Consider the following 17518-nt stretch of genomic DNA (forward strand, 5'->3'; position numbering starts at 1 on the left):
ATTGTACAAATATTTCGATAAATTGAGCACATAAAATAAAACAGATATCAGCATATTTGGTAGCGTTCGAACCCATAATTTTAATTTTGTTAACACGATTTTAGTTGCTTAATTCATATCCAAACTCATGAATAAAAAATATTTATGTAATTAAATTAAATTGTATTGAAGAAAAGTAAAATAAATAATTGATAAAATATATTTTAAATTTGAATTAATTGATATAACTAACTAATTATCTATGGAATAAATAAGTTCTAACAAGGGTAATTTAATAAATTTACCAGAAAGTTTTTCTCATTTTGGTAAAAAGAAAGAATATGTGTATATATATATATATATTAGATTTAATTGTGTTTGAAAGATTCAAATTTGACTTTGATTCAGTTGACAAATTTATAAAAAGCTTACAAGTAATGTTTTAAATAAATGAAACTTCAGGCGAGAATAGTGAATTAAAACCGAAAAATAGGGCATCCGTTGATTAGGATTTAATCTCAGACCAGTACCTCTCGCTTTACCAGGTATGAAATTGCTAGCCGTTGATTTGTATATCGTTGTCGTGACGAATCTATGCTAAAAGGTGTCACTGGATTTTCAATGTTGCTTCGCTGCATGATTTTGTTGCGCCATTGATTTTGCTTTTGAGGTTCTCGCTCTTTGTTTTTTCTTTTTTGAAACGATTTATCAGATTCCCGTCATTTTTCTGCATTTTTTGTTACATGTGCTGGAGTTCTTTGTTCGTGGAGCATCCATTACTATGGAAAACAATGTTTCAGTTTTATGACAGTAGTTTTCGTATTTTGTCAAGTTGATTTGATTAAATTGACTGCTTCTGAGTATAACCATATCGAATTCTACTCACGCTGTGGCATGTATTACTGATTTGATTATTTGACGTTTGGTGCTTTATTGGTCTTCTTTTGTTTGATTAGGGTGTTTCTGGAGATGAATGACAGCTCGTAGGACTTAATTTGGTAGGGAAGCGTTGGAATTCTGCTGTTGTGATCTTAGTTTCTTGGATTTGGTGAATAGCAATGGCGTGGTTTAGAGCTGGGTCTAATGTGGCAAAGCTTGCTGTTAGGAGAACTCTATCACAAACGGGATCTTACATAACTCGAACACGGGTAGCTCCTACCCACAATCGATTCTTTCATACTACGGTTGCTAGGTCCAAGGCTCAATCTGCGCCCATTCCTCGTCCTGTTCCTCTCTCTAGGTTGACTGACAGCTTTTTGGATGGGACTAGCAGTGTTTATCTTGAAGAGCTACAGAGAGCCTGGGAGCAAGATCCGAATAGCGTAGATGAATCATGGGACAATTTTTTCAGAAACTTTGTTGGCCAGGCTACAACATCTCCTGGAATTTCTGGACAAACAATTCAAGAGAGTATGCGACTATTGTTGCTTGTGAGAGCTTATCAGGTTTATGGTCATATGAAGGCCAAAATAGATCCATTAGGTTTGGAAGAGAGGCGTATTCCTGATGATCTAGATCCAGCACTTTATGGTTTCTCGGAAGCTGATCTTGATAGAGAATTCTTCATTGGTGTTTGGAGAATGTCGGGGTTCTTGTCTGAGAACCGTCCTGTGCAGACCTTAAGAGCAATATTGACTAGACTTGAACAAGCTTATTGTGGAAATATTGGCTATGAGTACATGCATATTGCTGATCGCGAAAAGTGCAACTGGTTGAGAGACAAAATTGAGACTCCGTCTCCAACTCAATATAGTCGAGATCGGCGTGAGGTAATCCTTGATCGACTTATTTGGAGTACCCAATTTGAGAACTTCTTGGCTGCCAAATGGACTGCAGCCAAAAGGTTTGGGCTTGAAGGTTGTGAGACATTGATTCCTGGTATGAAGGAGATGTTTGATAGATCAGCAGATCTTGGGGTGGAGAGCATAGTCATAGGGATGTCGCATCGAGGAAGACTGAATGTTCTGGGTAATGTAGTCAGGAAACCTCTGCGGCAGATCTTTAGTGAGTTTAGTGGTGGTACAAAACCTGTGGATGAGGTTGGCCTTTATACTGGAACTGGTGATGTCAAATACCACTTGGGAACTTCTTATGATCGGCCAACAAGGGGGGGTAAGAGAATTCACTTGTCATTGGTTGCAAATCCTAGTCACTTGGAAGCCGTGGACCCTGTTGTAATTGGAAAAACCAGAGCCAAACAGTATTACTCCAATGATGTTGAGAGAACAAAAAACATGGGCATTTTGATTCATGGTGATGGCAGTTTTGCTGGACAAGGTGTTGTTTATGAGACATTGCATCTGAGTGCCCTGCCCAATTACACTACTGGTGGGACTATTCACATCGTTGTGAACAATCAAGTGGCTTTCACTACTGACCCAAGATCAGGAAGATCTTCCCAGTATTGTACTGATGTCGCCAAAGCTCTCAGCGCTCCTATTTTCCATGTCAATGGTGATGATGTAGAGGCAGTTGTTCATGCTTGTGAACTTGCTGCAGAGTGGCGTCAGACATTTCATTCTGATGTTGTGGTTGATATCGTATGCTATCGTCGATTTGGGCACAATGAAATTGATGAACCATCCTTTACTCAACCTAAAATGTATAAGGTATGTGCTTGTAATCGTTCTCTACTTTATACTGTTGTTTTACCCTAATCTTATTCTAAGGACTCTCACCTTCTGCTTTTCTTTCTTTGTGCCCAGTGAATTTTGTCCAAAATTTGGTTCCCCTTTCATTCTTAGTGATGCTAGCTATTCACTTGTACCATGTTTTTGTTATCAGTAGTCTCTGGAAACTTTTTGACATCCTGACTGATTTTATATAGGTTATAAGGAATCATCCTTCCTCGCTTGAGATTTACCAAAAGAAACTTCTAGAATCTGGTCAGGTCACAAAAGAAGACATTGACCAGATAAGCAACAAAGTCACTTCAATTCTCAATGAAGAATTTCTGGCCAGCAAAGACTATGTGCCTCAAAGAAGGGACTGGCTCTCAGCTTACTGGGCTGGTTTCAAGTCTCCTGAACAGCTTTCTCGCATCCGTAATACTGGGTAATGTTTGTAAATTCACATTATCTAGTTCTTGACTGCTCATTGAATTTGAATCATCAAATGTTTTCTGGTTTGCAGGGTCAAACCAGAGATTTTGAAGAATGTTGGCAAGGCTATCACAACTCTTCCAGAAAGTTTTAAACCTCACAGAGCAGTTAAGAGGATTTTTGAAGACCGTGCTAAGATGATTGAGACAGGGGAGGGTATTGACTGGGCGGTGGCTGAAGCACTTGCTTTTGCAACATTGCTTGTTGAGGGAAATCATGTCAGGTTAAGTGGACAGGACGTTGAGCGAGGTACTTTCAGCCATAGACATGCTGTTCTTCACGATCAGGAAACAGGGAAAATATATTGTCCCTTAGATCATGTTATGATTAACCAAGATGAGGAGATGTTTACTGTGAGCAACAGGTAACTCCTCTTCTTGCCTGCTTTTCACATCAATTCTTATACATGTGAAGCATTAGTTTTCCTTTTATGAGAAAAGGAAAGAAAAAACACACAGCCCAAAAAGTAAGAGACTCCCACAAATAAAAATTATGCAATTAGCTTTTAGCTTTCATCATACCTTTTGGTCTACAAGGAAACAATATGCGCATCCCCCACCTCTTTTTGTTTTTCCTTGCGACTCCCTCTTTGGCTGTGTGCTGGTGGGTGTACACTTAATTCTTAGACAAGAGGACATAGTAAAAAGGACAATTTATGTTCCAATTCATTCTTCTTTGTACAAAATTGAGTCTTTGGAGCAATTTTATTTTTGTTTTTAAGTTTTTTAAGTAGACTCTAATAGATACGCCAGCACTTTGATCGTCAAATGAAGTTAAACCATTAAATATTCTGATTATAGTTCTTATTTTGATGACCCTGATATTGTGATCATCTTTTTTTTTATACAAAATTTAGCTTAAGTTAATCAAGTTTCTTATACTTTCATACACGTAAAATCATTTAAATCTTAGATCTGTCACTGATGTCCTGGTTGACCTGTTTGTTTCAACTGGACTAGTTAAGTCAGTAAACTCATCTTAATAACCCGAAGCATTTAAATCTAAAAGCATTCTAAGTGATGTCACTCAGCTTGAGTTTTATTGGCATCAAATTTGTTCTAAGTTTGATTTGAATTTTAATGGCACTAAAATTGCTCTAAATTTGTTATTGCTCACCAATACTTTGAACAAATGACAGATGGACCACAAAGTGCAGTGGAAATTTATTCTGAAATGGGGTTGATTCTGATTAAATTGTGTTGGCATCAAAAATAATTTTTATGTGTCTATTGGGATTACCTTTCAGCAAAAGTATATAAATGTTGTGATGTGCCTTAAATCATATCAGGGTTTCTTGTGGTATTGCATTTATCTTTTTTGAATATTTGAACCATTTTTTCCTTTCATACTTGTGAATGAAGTAACAATTAGATTACGAGTTAAAGCTACTATATCATGGGGATTTTAAGTTCTTCAAGTTTTTTTTATTTTAGAATCCTTAATTATGGGTTTGATAACAGATCTTTTAGTATGTCAGGTCCTTATTATGCCTTATTATAGGTTTGATGCATCAAGATGTCTACGTCACCTAGGCTTTAAGCACTAAAGCATAAGGCTAAGTATGTTGCCTAACAGAGTTAAACAATGTACTTTAATGATAGGAAAAGCCAATGGCTGTGAGCAAGCTTATGATGTAAAAAATAAAATATTAGAGATATGAAAGAGTATGACTTAGTTGTGGAATGAATACAGCACAGTGAAGAAATACTAGCCCTAGTACGTCCAGATCTATAGCATCATATATTGGAAGTGAATATAGTTCTTATTTGTGAAGCCATAAGGAGACATTTTTACATGCTACAAAAAAATTCTTTTCAGCAGCCTGGTTGCTCCCATCAACATAAGTTCCATTCTCCTTACCAATTCTCTGTCATTTTAATCATTCATCTACACAACCCATCTTCCTCTCATTTAGTCAAAGTTGGTTCATCTTCCTCTTCCATTAGATGACATGTTATAGATGAAGACCAAGTTGATATCCTGTAATTATGGTATAGCAAGAGGGCATGATTAAATGTATCCTTCTTCATGAAATTGGATTGACTAATTGCTTGGCCCTATGCATCATTTATGTGTTTGCTTCTTATTTGTTATTGATTCTTTTTATTTTTTATTATTCAGATAAAGAATATCATTCCATCTTCTATGCCCAAAGAACACTTTCGGTTCTTTTAGTCCCTTCTTAAATCTACTTGGACTCTGTATGGATCACATATAAGCTTTATCTGATAATTATTTGGTCTTGTACAGCTCTCTTTCGGAGTTTGGAGTTTTGGGATTTGAATTAGGTTATTCAATGGAAAACCCCAATTCTTTGGTACTGTGGGAAGCCCAGTTTGGTGATTTTGCCAATGGGGCTCAGGTGATGTTTGACCAGTTTCTGAGCAGTGGAGAGGCCAAATGGCTGCGTCAGACTGGATTAGTTGTCCTCCTACCTCATGGATATGATGGGCAAGGCCCAGAACACTCAAGTGCTCGTTTGGAACGTTTCCTTCAGGTGTTGCTCATTTTCTCCATTTGCTGCATATCTAATTGAACTATCCTGTGTTTGCATTTACATACACCTGCTCTTGTGGGAAAAGTTTTGTGTGGAAATGAACCTTTTTCTCTCTTTTCATTTTCTTCCTTTTAAGATTGCCTGTTGTAATATCTTTTTTTCTTCTTTTTCTGGTTGGCTTCTGGTATGTCTGTAAATGAAGACCAAGAATGACTGATAAACATAGATTAAAGAGAAGTCTCTCACCAGAGTTGATCCTAAGCTGTGACTACTTAGTGTTCCATGCCCCACAAGATGAAGTGTGGTTATTCAAAAGATTGCCTATAGGGGCTTAGGTGTTTATTCTGTGCTCAACAATCTATATTCCATACTCTCCTCTATTGGTTGAAAGAGCTCAACCCAAATGGCTGGAATTTTGTATGATGAGACTTATTGCACTGTTTTGCTTCCCTACTTCGTTCTCTTTTCCTTCTCTGGCTTTGGTTAGGTGGTAGATTGGGTTACATGGGCGAAATGTTATTTCACCAAAGTCAAATTGAAGGTTTAAATGTAGAATTCACATGAGGAATTTTCTCTCTATCTTGCCACTTGTTTACTTCTTGGTTTCTAGAACTTTATTAGAATCATACTAGTTCGTTTGATGTGGTTTATTTTTGGATATGCCACTATGAAAATTGGTGTCACTATCCATGTTAGATTCGGCAATTTCATTTTACATTGACCAAGTATATTTATATCAGGACATATCCTGATATGTCATTTAATTTGTTGGTTGGACGAGAATGTGAAATTGACCTTTCATGTTGTATTGCAGATGAGTGATGATAATCCATATGTTATCCCTGAGATGGATGCAACCCTAAGGAAACAGATTCAGGAATGCAACTGGCAGGTGGTGAATGTAACTACACCTGCAAATTATTTCCATGTTTTGCGGCGCCAGGTAAGTGGATTTGACTCGCTACAACTGTGTGGTATTGGAGAAGTGTTCACTTATTACATCTCACACTTTCATGTTGCAGTTACATAGGGAATTCCGTAAACCTCTCATTGTGATGGCACCGAAGAACTTACTCCGTCACAAGGACTGCAAATCTCATTTATCTGAGTTTGATGACGTTGAAGGCCATCCAGGTTTTGACAAACAAGGAACCAGATTTAAACGCCTTATAAAGGACCAAAATGATCACTCAGATCTTGAAGAGGGTATTCGACGTCTGATTCTTTGCTCTGGAAAGGTGTGAAACCTTTACATCTTGCCCTTTGATTTCTTCTTGGTTTGTTCTTCCTTTCTTTGGTGGAAGCTGGGGGCATTTTTTCTTACTTTGTGTGTGTGCGTGTTTGAAATGTCGGATGAGACATCGGTTTTGCTTCTTGTTTGCAGGTTTATTATGAGCTTGATGAAGAAAGGAAAAAGACTGAGGGAAAGGACATTGCAATCTGTAGAGTGGAGCAGCTTTGTCCCTTCCCTTATGACCTCATCCAACGTGAACTCAAGAGATATCCAAGTATGTCCTTAGAATTGGCAAATGTATCATTATGTTTACGAAATAACTTGAACACAAATGGTTGTCTTTAACACTTTGAAGTGGAGAGTAACTAATGATGCTAAGGTATATGGGACCAAAATATCAAGTCAACTAAGTTCTGCCTTCCTGGTTTGTGATTCTTTCAGATGCAGAGATTGTTTGGTGCCAGGAAGAGCCAATGAACATGGGCGCATACAGCTATATTGCCCCTCGTCTTGGCACCGCAATGAGAACTCTGGGCAGAGGCACTGTGGATGACATCAAGTACGTCGGCCGTGCTCCATCTGCTGCCACTGCAACTGGCTTTTACCAAGTTCACACAAAAGAGCAAAACGAAATCGTACAGAAAGCGACGCAGCCTCATCCAATCAGTTTGTGAAATTGAAGCTGATGCATAGTTGTTTGGGCTAAATTTTCTTACAGAACGGTGGTTAGAGTATTCCACTTTTACAGGGCAAGTTTTGCGAGAATAAAGGTACTATGTCAAGTCAATGTTGTCATTGATGAATCAACTTTGATCTTGTAAAAGGATATTTACTTTCATCTTGCCACACAGATTTGCATGGCGGTGGTTGAGATAAACCACATTTTCCACCAAAGAAATTATTTCTGATACTGCAAATACGCTATCTAATCATTATCTGAATTTTTTAACTATTGATGTGCCGTGAATAAAGAGCAACCATGTTGCATTATTTAAATTTTTATTATACTTATTTAATTAAATAAAAATGGCCAAAATTAATAAGTCAATAAATTTGAAAAGTGTATTAATAAAAACGAGTGATAGAATTAATTAATTAAGGATAAAGAAATTAGAATATCCAAAGGTACTTTTATTGACCCCTGTTTCATCATTTAAAGATAGTTAACCTAAACTTCTGAACTTTACAAGAAGCCTCATTGATCAAAAACTATAAAACCAGCAACCTTTGGTACAACCTAATCACATAATAGAATAACGCTTAGGCAATCAAGAATCATATACTTGTCCCAAGTTGATACAACGGCTAGAAACAGCAATTCCCAGAACAGATGAAAAATAAGTTGGTAGGGAAGTACTTTGGTACTTCAGCAAGTGCTGCATGTATTTCTTGATGGCTGGCAAAATGATCATCTGATTATCAAAAATTATATTCACCTTCAGAGTTCTACCAGAAATCCACATAATCAGACAAATGTGTCGTATTTTGCCAAATGTGTCATATTTCAGACAGCTAAAGCTAATTTGCAATATACCATTCTGCACCATGGAGGAGAAGCAGTTGTTGCTGCAGAACAAAACATAGGAAACATAATGCTTTTTGTTTTGAAGAGCATTTACTGCTGGTCCACTAACCCAAATATTTCAATCAGATCAGACTCCTTTGGCTGGTGAATTATCTTCTCAAAACTTCGACCGAACTTTTGATCACCAAGCATGGCTTCCAAAACTTTGTCTCTCGAGACTACAGGTGATTTGTCACTTTGGCAAGCTTGTCCGTCTCGAGGAGAAAATATCAACTGTGACATGCGCTGTTTTTGAACTTGTTGGGCGTATATTTTAACCTCAGTCCCAGAGGTAAACAGACGATATACATAAACAACCTTTTTCTGGCCCAGCCTGTATGCCCGGCTTATGGCTTGCTTTTCAATTGAAGGGTTCCAGACGGTATCAAGCAATACAACTCTTGAAGCCCCTACCAAATTTATCCCTTCAGAACAAGCTCTTTCTGATGCAAGAAGCACCTTTGCTTCGCCTGTGTCGTCATTGAAAGAAGATATAGAATCTTGACGCTGGTTGACATCAAGTTGACCGTCCATGTAAAGCACTTCTTTTCCTTCACTCCAAGAGAAATGAGATGTGATCCGATTTTTTATAAAGACTAGAGGATCAATATACTGACTGAAAACCAAGACCCTCTCCCCAAGTGCATCAGCTAGCCATATCAGATTCACAACAAATTTAGTCTTTACTCCGGCTTCAATATCCAATTCAATCTCCTCTAGCTTACTCTTGTGAGCAGAAAACGTTCCCATCCCCACTGCTGCTAGAGAAGGATGGACAGAGATCAGGGACACCATCCGAATCCTGTGAAAAATGTGCCGAGATTTGCTAGCATTTTCCAGTAAGGTCTTTTGCAATTCAGTCGGGTGCAAGAATACTAGAGTGTCCCTCAATCCCAGAAGGCTTTCTTGAAGAATAGTTCCTTTGTGCACATGTACAAAGGGATCAAGCATTGCTTTGAGTTTATTTAGCCCATCACCTGAATTTTTGCCAATAGAACTAGTCAAATTGATCCATTTTTTTCTATCAAAATTGCCTTTTCGCCCATGAGTTTCTGAACGACTTATATTATACTCCGATCCAAGATGATTGTCGAACTTTGGATTAACTAGGCAGAGTGTATTGTATAACTCAGTAAGATTGTTCTGGAATGGCGTCCCAGACAAGATTATGCGTCTCTGTGTTGCAACTTTTGTCAAAGTCTTCCATATTAGACTTTGGTTATTTCTAGGGGTATGCCCTTCATCAAGCACTAGAAGACCTGGTAATTCCCGTAGCACTTTCCTGATTTGCTCATTTTGTCCCTTTTTCCCCTTCTCTCCAGCAAGCTTCTCAAACAACTTGTAGCTGACTCCTAAGATACTTCTGCCTTTCATCCAGGAATACAATTTCAAAAGCCGGATATAGTCTCTGCTCATTCCACCACCACCTCCAACTTGCCCGATAATATTGGCAGCAATAGCATTTTCTTCTCCTGATAACTCCTCCTTATTCAAATTGTGGAATGGTATGTGAACATGCCATTTTATGAACTCGGATTCCCAAGTTAGCAGCATGCCTCGAGGAGCTATGATTACAGGGCGACAGGTAGGATACAGCTTCAAAAATGTGAGGAGAAACATTATAGTCAGTCGAGTTTTACCAGTGCCAGGGGCATGTGAAATTATGCAACCCCTCCCACCATCAGGAAGGGGCTGTTTCAGTTTTTCAATTCTAATATCTCCTGCTATATTTTTCCACATGAACTCAAAACCTTCACGTTGGTGAGGATACATTTCTTTTTCAACACCAGCAATCAAATCCCATACTGTGCCTCCTTTGGCACGATCAATGGAATTAGGAGATCCAGAAGCAGAGTCCTGAAATTGAATTTGACTAATGATAGAGCTTGGTAAATCATCAAAGTCCTTCCTGTCTCGTCTCCAAGAAGGTGGTGTATACTGCACAAGAGCATAAATGCAGTCAAACAATGTAAACCAAAAAAAGCAGAGAATATGGGAGCTAACGGTAAAATCAAAGAGGACTGCAGGAATTCTAGGTGTGCAGCAGAAGTTGATAAGGGCAATGCAATAATCTTTAAAAGCCTGACAAGACCTTTTAGCCCAGTGTTTATCAGCTACTATTATATGCATCTCATCTAAAATTATACAAGTAGTTACAAGATATATCATCGTTTTAACTATTGAAGAAATGCAATATCTAAAATGTCACATGAAAATGTGTCATTGTCCTAAACGACATGATTTACAATGAGCAGCGATGATATGGGTGTAAAGCTAAATATCAAGCAGTCTCTAGCACAGGATGTATTGCCATGAACAATCAAAGTAAGAGAAGAGACATGTTTATGCTACTATATATTTGCATAATAACATCAATAAACAAATCTCTGCAGCAGAGTATAAATTAGATTACTGCTACCACTCTAGTCCTGAAGTCAAGTTCACATTTTACCAGTGTCAACGAGGAAAAGAGCGAAAAGATCTGGAATCATCTAGGACTCAAAATGTAGAAAAAGTATAAGGTAATTTTTAGTACTAACAATTGATAGACACAGTAATGTACTTACAAAAGGTGGTAAGACATGTTTTATGTCCAGGATTACAGCATAACAGTATCTACACACAAGTCCTATCTGTTCATCAAGAATCGGCTGATGCTCTCCTCGGCCACAACAAGCTGCTGGACTTCTATCCATCTCTGTGGGGTTGACAACATCATTTTCTATCTGATTATTAGCAAAGGAAAACTTAGAAGTTATTAAACATAACTTTACATATGAAATAAAGCCACAAGAACAGAGTTCCTACCATCTCTCCTCTGAGAAGAAGAAATTGCATAAATTATGCAGCTTAAATGTAAAAAGTAGTTAATAATGACTGCTATGGTGCGTTGCAATGTAAAGAACTTATTACGTTAATATACAAAAGTACATAAGCCGACTACGATTAACTCGTTACAAAGGTAGAAATACTAAATTTTGTTCAGAAGTGAAACCAAGAGGAGTTACAATACTTTTCTCCCTAAAAGAATCATAAGCCTCCATATATACTAAAAGGAAAAGTCAACAAAAATGATGCCCCAGGGTTAGGGCAGTGGTTATGTTCTTGCAGTCTTCAATATCAGATGAAATACAAAATAAAGCTAACAAAATGTATATGTATTTATAAAGTAATTCCACTTTCATCAATTGTTTCTCTTTTATCAGCCAGATTGAAATGTATCAGCAATTAGCCAAACAATTTGAAGATTCTCTAAAAGGTCTGAAAAACATGGGTACAATTTAATCTGGAGCTTCCTACATAAGAAGTAATTTGCATGGATACATAGAAAGATTTAAATGGCGTCCTGTTCTAAAGTGCGAATATAACTAAATGCAGCATTTTTCAAGTTCCAAAAAAGTTATCCAAAACCAATCACGCTCCTGGAAGTAATCCATCCAATATAGTTATACAAAGTTTAGCACAAAGAATTGTGTAAAATTGTAAAGAAAAGTTAGTCTAACTAAAGATAAGGACCTTTCACGGTTGTCAGCAATATCAATAATTAACATACAGTTAGCAAAGATAAGATAAAGCCAGAGGCAATGTACCACAGAAGGTTTAGTGCGGTGAATCTCAGTTTCCCGAAGCCCCAATTCTAGATCACAGAAGAGCGAATCCATTTGCTTCTCCCACTCTGATTTCTCAGGGGAAGGCTGCACCTCATCCTCAAACCTGAACTTTAGTGGAAGAGTGTTCTGAGCTGGCACATAATCTTCAATAGGACATTGTTCTTCCTTAAGTGAATTTATGGATGCTACTAGAATCTTGATCAGGTCAAGGTTTCTTGCAGCATGAGTCTTTCTCTTGCCGAGCTTCATTCCTTTTTTTGAGAATAGCAGACCCCTTTCTAGCACCCGTTCAGTATGGCAGCTGCCCTTATCTCCTGAAGATATAGATTCATCATCCATGGAAGTATATACACCCCTTTCCACGGTAGGGACTGGAGAACAAAACCCGCCAAGTACAGGTCCCTCTTTCTCAGACTTGGAAATTGTGCCTGGTGGCGGACATTTTGACAGACTTCTCTCCTCTTTATCATTACTTTTATCACAATCAACCAGAATCTCGAATTCATTAATTTTTCTCTTCTTAATCCAATTCTCATTTGAATTATGATTGGCCTCCTTCCTTGCATTACCAGCTGCGAAAGAACCCCTGCAGACTTCATTTCTCCCTGTCTCATCCATACAGCGATAATTAGCATGTGGTTCAAAGATTCTATTTAATCCAGCTAGTTCACTGTCTCTTGTCCGATTGGTTCTTGCGCTCTTCCTGACACTGGGAGACTTCTCATCATCATCAATGATAATCACTAGATTCCCATCTTTTTTCCTATCAGCACTTGCTTTATTATGACCACTGCCGTCATGGGTTGCATTAAAGCTCTCATCAATCTCGTCGTCTCTTCCTTGCTTAATGTCATTTTCTTTCTTCCCACTAATTCCTGTACTTTTCCTGGCACTGGAAAATTTGTCCTTGTCATCAATGACAGTATTCACGTTGTCCTGTTCATCGTCCCCATTATAGTCGTCCTCACTGTCATTACCATTTTCTTGCTCAATATCACTTTCTTTCTTCTCATTTTCATAAGCATCATCCTCAACATCTTTTTCTCCCTCAACATCACTGCCATAATATGAAACATCTGAATCATCAGAGGCCAATCGTTCATCCGCATTATAATCCTCATCAGAAGATTCATCCTCCTCCTCACTAGTTGATTCAGCGTCCGACGAATCAACTGAATCATCTGATCCATCCGACATCTTAGTTGAATTCCCAGAATCCACAGAATTCTCGAGACTAGCAGCAATGTCGTCAGGCATATGGTTACTATCCAGAGGTTCGATTCCAGGCCTTCCTCTACCCCTCTGTCTATTATTTCCCCCATTATCTGCCCCAACCCTCGGACTCCCAGTTCTCTTTAAGGTACAGGAGACAACCTCATCCAAATTACCTACTTTCGACACAGACCCAGATCTTGATTCTGGCCCGATTTTCAAGGTAGAGCAATTTGAGACAACCTCTTCACCCAAACATTCAAATTCACAATCACCATCATCTCTAGCTCTTAAATCCAATTTCTTCCTCCCCCACACTGCCCGTCCCACTTGAGCCACACCATTATCCTCCTTCTCCTCCATCCTCTCTCCACCAAATCCCCTGATACTCCTTGAGACATCAAATTCTTGAACTGCATTTTCAGTCTTCACACTCCTTCCCCCAAAACTCCCAGCCTGTTGAATTTTCTCCTCACCAATTCTCTTCTCACCAATGAGCACAAAACCTTGTTTCTCCCAACTCTTCCCACCATCCCCATCCAGAATAATAGACTCAGAATCAACCACATTTTTATCCTGCTTGTCCCTCCCACCAGTACCACCACTTTCTTGTTCAATCCCCTTTAACTCATCGTAGTAATTTCTGTAATATTCGTCCCACTGACGTCTGGTTCTTCTCCTTGACGCAGCACTTGTAGGAGTTCTACTAGCACACATTTCATCTACAAAACCAGCTCATATAAGTCAAACTCACAATCATGCATGTATGTCCATATATCAACTCAAGATCATATCTTATCAGCAAGAAAAAGAGTTGCTTTTTCACAACAATGAAAAACCCTGTTCACACACACACAGAATCACACCTACAATCATCAATTTGCGCTATCCAGACGCACTGTGTTTATGTGGGAAAGAGGGAAAGACGATCTCATTCAAGAATCTCATGCCATACATAACAAAAAGGCGACATGCACATAAAAATCATCAAAGAAGTACAGCTACACTTACCAACAAAAACAATCGAGATTGAGTTCCCAAAACCATAGCCAGAGAAGCATTCGCCCCGCTGTCAGAGCAAACCAAAAACCCACATTCGCAGAATGAAAGAATATATTTCTGCTTTCTTAAGAGCACAAGAAAGACGAGACAGACTTTCTCTTCTTCGCTGTGTGAGAGAGAAAAGCAGAGGGTGATTTTAGCAGAGATATGAGAGAGAAAGTACAAGATGAGAGAGAAGTAGGAAGATGAAGAGTTGCAAGAAACAGGAACTGACGGGTCGCAGCAGGATCAGCTGCATGCGGGAAATGAAGGGACTGAATGTGATTTGTGTAGGCCAACACCAATTACAGTATACAGACCAACCAGTCAAGAAAGTGTCCATTTTAGTGAGTAATTACTTTTATTTACGCTGCGTAAATTACTCTCCATTACAAGAATACAATGATTCCTCTTCACGAATTTCTAGGCATAAAGAAAGTGTGTGTACTGATTCTGATTAAGCTTTGTAGGAGTTCTAGGGGAATTGCCATCCCACACGTGACATGCAATGCTTTCTCAAAACTGGTCCTTTTCTTGCATTTACTTATTTCTTTTGTGAGAAAGCAACAAACTCGTCAAGAAAGATTCGCTATATTTGTTTTTATTTTCAAATTATCTCCAAAACGAGTCAAAACATACATAATATTTGCCATCATTCAGAAACATCTTATCTAGGTGTTTTAAACTGTTTTAGCATAAATACATACGTATATATATACACATACATATACATAAATATATATAAAAAAGAAATGATTTGACTATGAATTGACAATGAATAGTAATTTTTGTCTCCCAAAACACAACGTTAAACATACAATACTTATTTTAAATTATCTTAGAAAACAAATCCAAACATACATACTATCTCTAACACACACTTATTTATTTTTGTTTTTCTCTCTCTATCTTCACAAAACACAACAAAACACTCAGAAAATGAATCCAAACATTATGATTGTGTTTATATTCGTACTACAACAGTTGAAATCTTTATAATTGACTGTTGTTGTTGAGACTGAATGTCCGAAAATCAAAACTAAAATTCTTACAGTTAACTATAACAACCAAGAATTAGAATTTATGTAGATTAAAGTTAATACAAACAGATCAGGACACAAGTTCAGTCCTAAGTTCAACTCTAAACTATTAGGGTGCAATATCTGATAGTTTTACTAACATTATTAAGAACAAATTTGTCCTGCTATTCCCAAGTTCTGATAGTTGATATTTTTGCAAATTTTGGTCATTTTCCATTCACATTGTTTAGGATATCATTTTCTAAATTTATTTGGGTATCATTCGATAACGTTTCATCTTTTGTGAGGGAGGTTGATGGGGATCGAAAAAGAATATGATAGAAATAATAATTATAAATATTATATATTTAGATCTGAATATTTATATAAGTTGTAATTAAAAAAGAGTTTGATAATAAAAAGAATTGAAAGATGAAATATGAACTCTAATTGGGTCTATTTTTTAATTCAAATCCCACCCATTAACCAACTCAAACTCAAAAAGAATTTATTTATTTTTCTTAACTATTTGGATCGAGCCCAAATCATAATTATTTCAACCATGGGTCGGACGTGCAATCCGACTAATATTTTATTAATGGTAACTTTTTTTTTATTAAATATATGGGTTTATGATACCTTTTAATGTTGGTGTATTTTTCCTTTTAACTAAAAATACTTGAAGCGCCACTATACCTTACGAATCAAGGTCTTATTTTCATTATTTGAAGAGTTATGTACGTCTAATATAGAATCGTTATATTTGTAGGTTCTTAAAACTGTAAATAAATATATGGGTCGATTTCAAGTTTTAACTTTTAGAATCATAAGTCAATTTATTTATTTATTTTTATACTTTTTTATTTTAGTATGTATGTATGAATATGGTGAGTATTTATACATATAAGAGAATATATGTGTATATTGCATCTATATTCATGTATAAAACACACATATATATTATAATTGTGTTAAATATACAACATATATAGCACTTACAGAAAATCAAAATAATAATGTAGAATATTTGTGCTTTTAGCATCCATAAAAATTAACAAACATATTTAGTTGGTTGTTGGTAATATTATAAAACTTATACTTAAAAAAATATTATTATTTTATTTTATGCTTGAAAATTTAGTGCACGATAATATATAAAACTCAGCATATAACTATTATTTTTGTTTTATATTTTTCACATACATCAAATATAAATCAACTATCAGCCATCATGAATTTTGAACTAACATTAGTTCTTTGAATATCCCATGAAACTCATGAAAAAATGATCGTCTAATGAAATGTCGGTTGTGTAAGAAGTCTACGAAAATGGATTTTTGAGAGGCAAAGTAGAATAAAATAAGGAAAAACGAAAAGAAAGTGACTTTCGTATGCATGCTTGACTTTTGTGAAAATATTTCAAACATACACTTGATTTTTCGCAAAGGTTTCGTTTACATTTTCCGAATTATGTTAGATGTTATGATTTGATGGATCCACAACTCTCTATTCTCACTAGTGAAATATTTATAAAAATAATATTTAGACAATTAAACATACTTTGTCCAAAATAAAATTAATCAAGATCCCGAGTTGATTAATTTTAGTTCTAACATAGACTAATTTTTTTCTCCAAAAATATATATATGTAATGAACAAACTCCGTTTTTATCTTATTTATGGACTTTGGTACTTACAAGAACTCAAGAATTAAATTTTTGTATGCCTCACTTGCCCACATCTCTACCTACTTTTGCAGATCAATTTTTATTAGTTTACAACTACTACATTCACTATAAAGTACGTCTGATTATGTGGATGTTTAATATATATCTTATTTTTTAAAAAAAAAAGATAAAAAAATATATGATAATCATTCATAATACACAAAAATACTGAATGTAACATTAATCTATTATAGTTGATCGTGAATATTTAAAAATTACGTCTACAAGATATTAATAAATATGAATATTATTTCCCATACACATACATTTTGATATTTTTTCACCAACACCACTAATATAAGAAATATCCAAAGTTGGTGGTCCTCTCCTCTTTCTCATCTCTTCACAAAGATCTCATGTAGGGTCTATATTAATTTTCACATTTGTTCAATTCCTTGGAAGTGCAAAGCAAAAGGGGGGGAAGAGAATTAATGGCCAAAATATTTAAAATCTAACTTTGATTTATATTTTGTTGTTAAGTTAAAATTTTAATTTTTCGACTTGATTGTAAATTTTATTAGTATTATAGCATA

At 36.4% G+C, this 17518-nt stretch overlaps 2 protein-coding genes across 4 annotated transcripts; one reads left to right on the top strand and one right to left on the bottom strand.

The window, feature by feature from the left end:
- LOC105167725 (2-oxoglutarate dehydrogenase, mitochondrial-like) lies at window positions 377-7728 on the top strand. 3 transcript variants are annotated; one of them, XM_011087556.2, is made up of 9 exons: window positions 377-524; window positions 936-2588; window positions 2807-3033; window positions 3112-3444; window positions 5331-5577; window positions 6392-6520; window positions 6600-6815; window positions 6962-7085; window positions 7253-7728. In XM_011087556.2, the coding sequence occupies exons 2-9, from the start codon at window positions 1038-1040 to the stop codon at window positions 7483-7485; spliced, it is 3060 nt and encodes a 1019-aa protein (XP_011085858.1). In that variant the 5' UTR covers window positions 377-524; window positions 936-1037; the 3' UTR covers window positions 7486-7728. The 3 variants fall into 3 exon arrangements, with proteins under 3 accessions (XP_011085858.1, XP_011085850.1, XP_011085864.1); XM_011087548.2 differs by having other exon boundaries at window positions 511-649; XM_011087562.2 differs by lacking the exon at window positions 377-524 and adding an exon at window positions 536-583.
- On the bottom strand, window positions 7954-14569 carry LOC105167748 (SNF2 domain-containing protein CLASSY 4-like). The gene is made up of 4 exons (XM_011087568.2): window positions 14210-14569; window positions 11966-13920; window positions 10943-11101; window positions 7954-10313 (listed from the first exon to the last, which is right to left on the bottom strand). Exons 2-4 carry the CDS (start codon window positions 13913-13915, stop codon window positions 8427-8429), a joined length of 3996 nt encoding a protein of 1331 aa, XP_011085870.1. The 5' UTR covers window positions 13916-13920; window positions 14210-14569; the 3' UTR covers window positions 7954-8426.

The sequence above is a fragment of the Sesamum indicum genome, linkage group LG1 (genome assembly GCF_000512975.1).
Source record: "Sesamum indicum cultivar Zhongzhi No. 13 linkage group LG1, S_indicum_v1.0, whole genome shotgun sequence".
NCBI lineage: Eukaryota > Viridiplantae > Streptophyta > Magnoliopsida > Lamiales > Pedaliaceae > Sesamum > Sesamum indicum.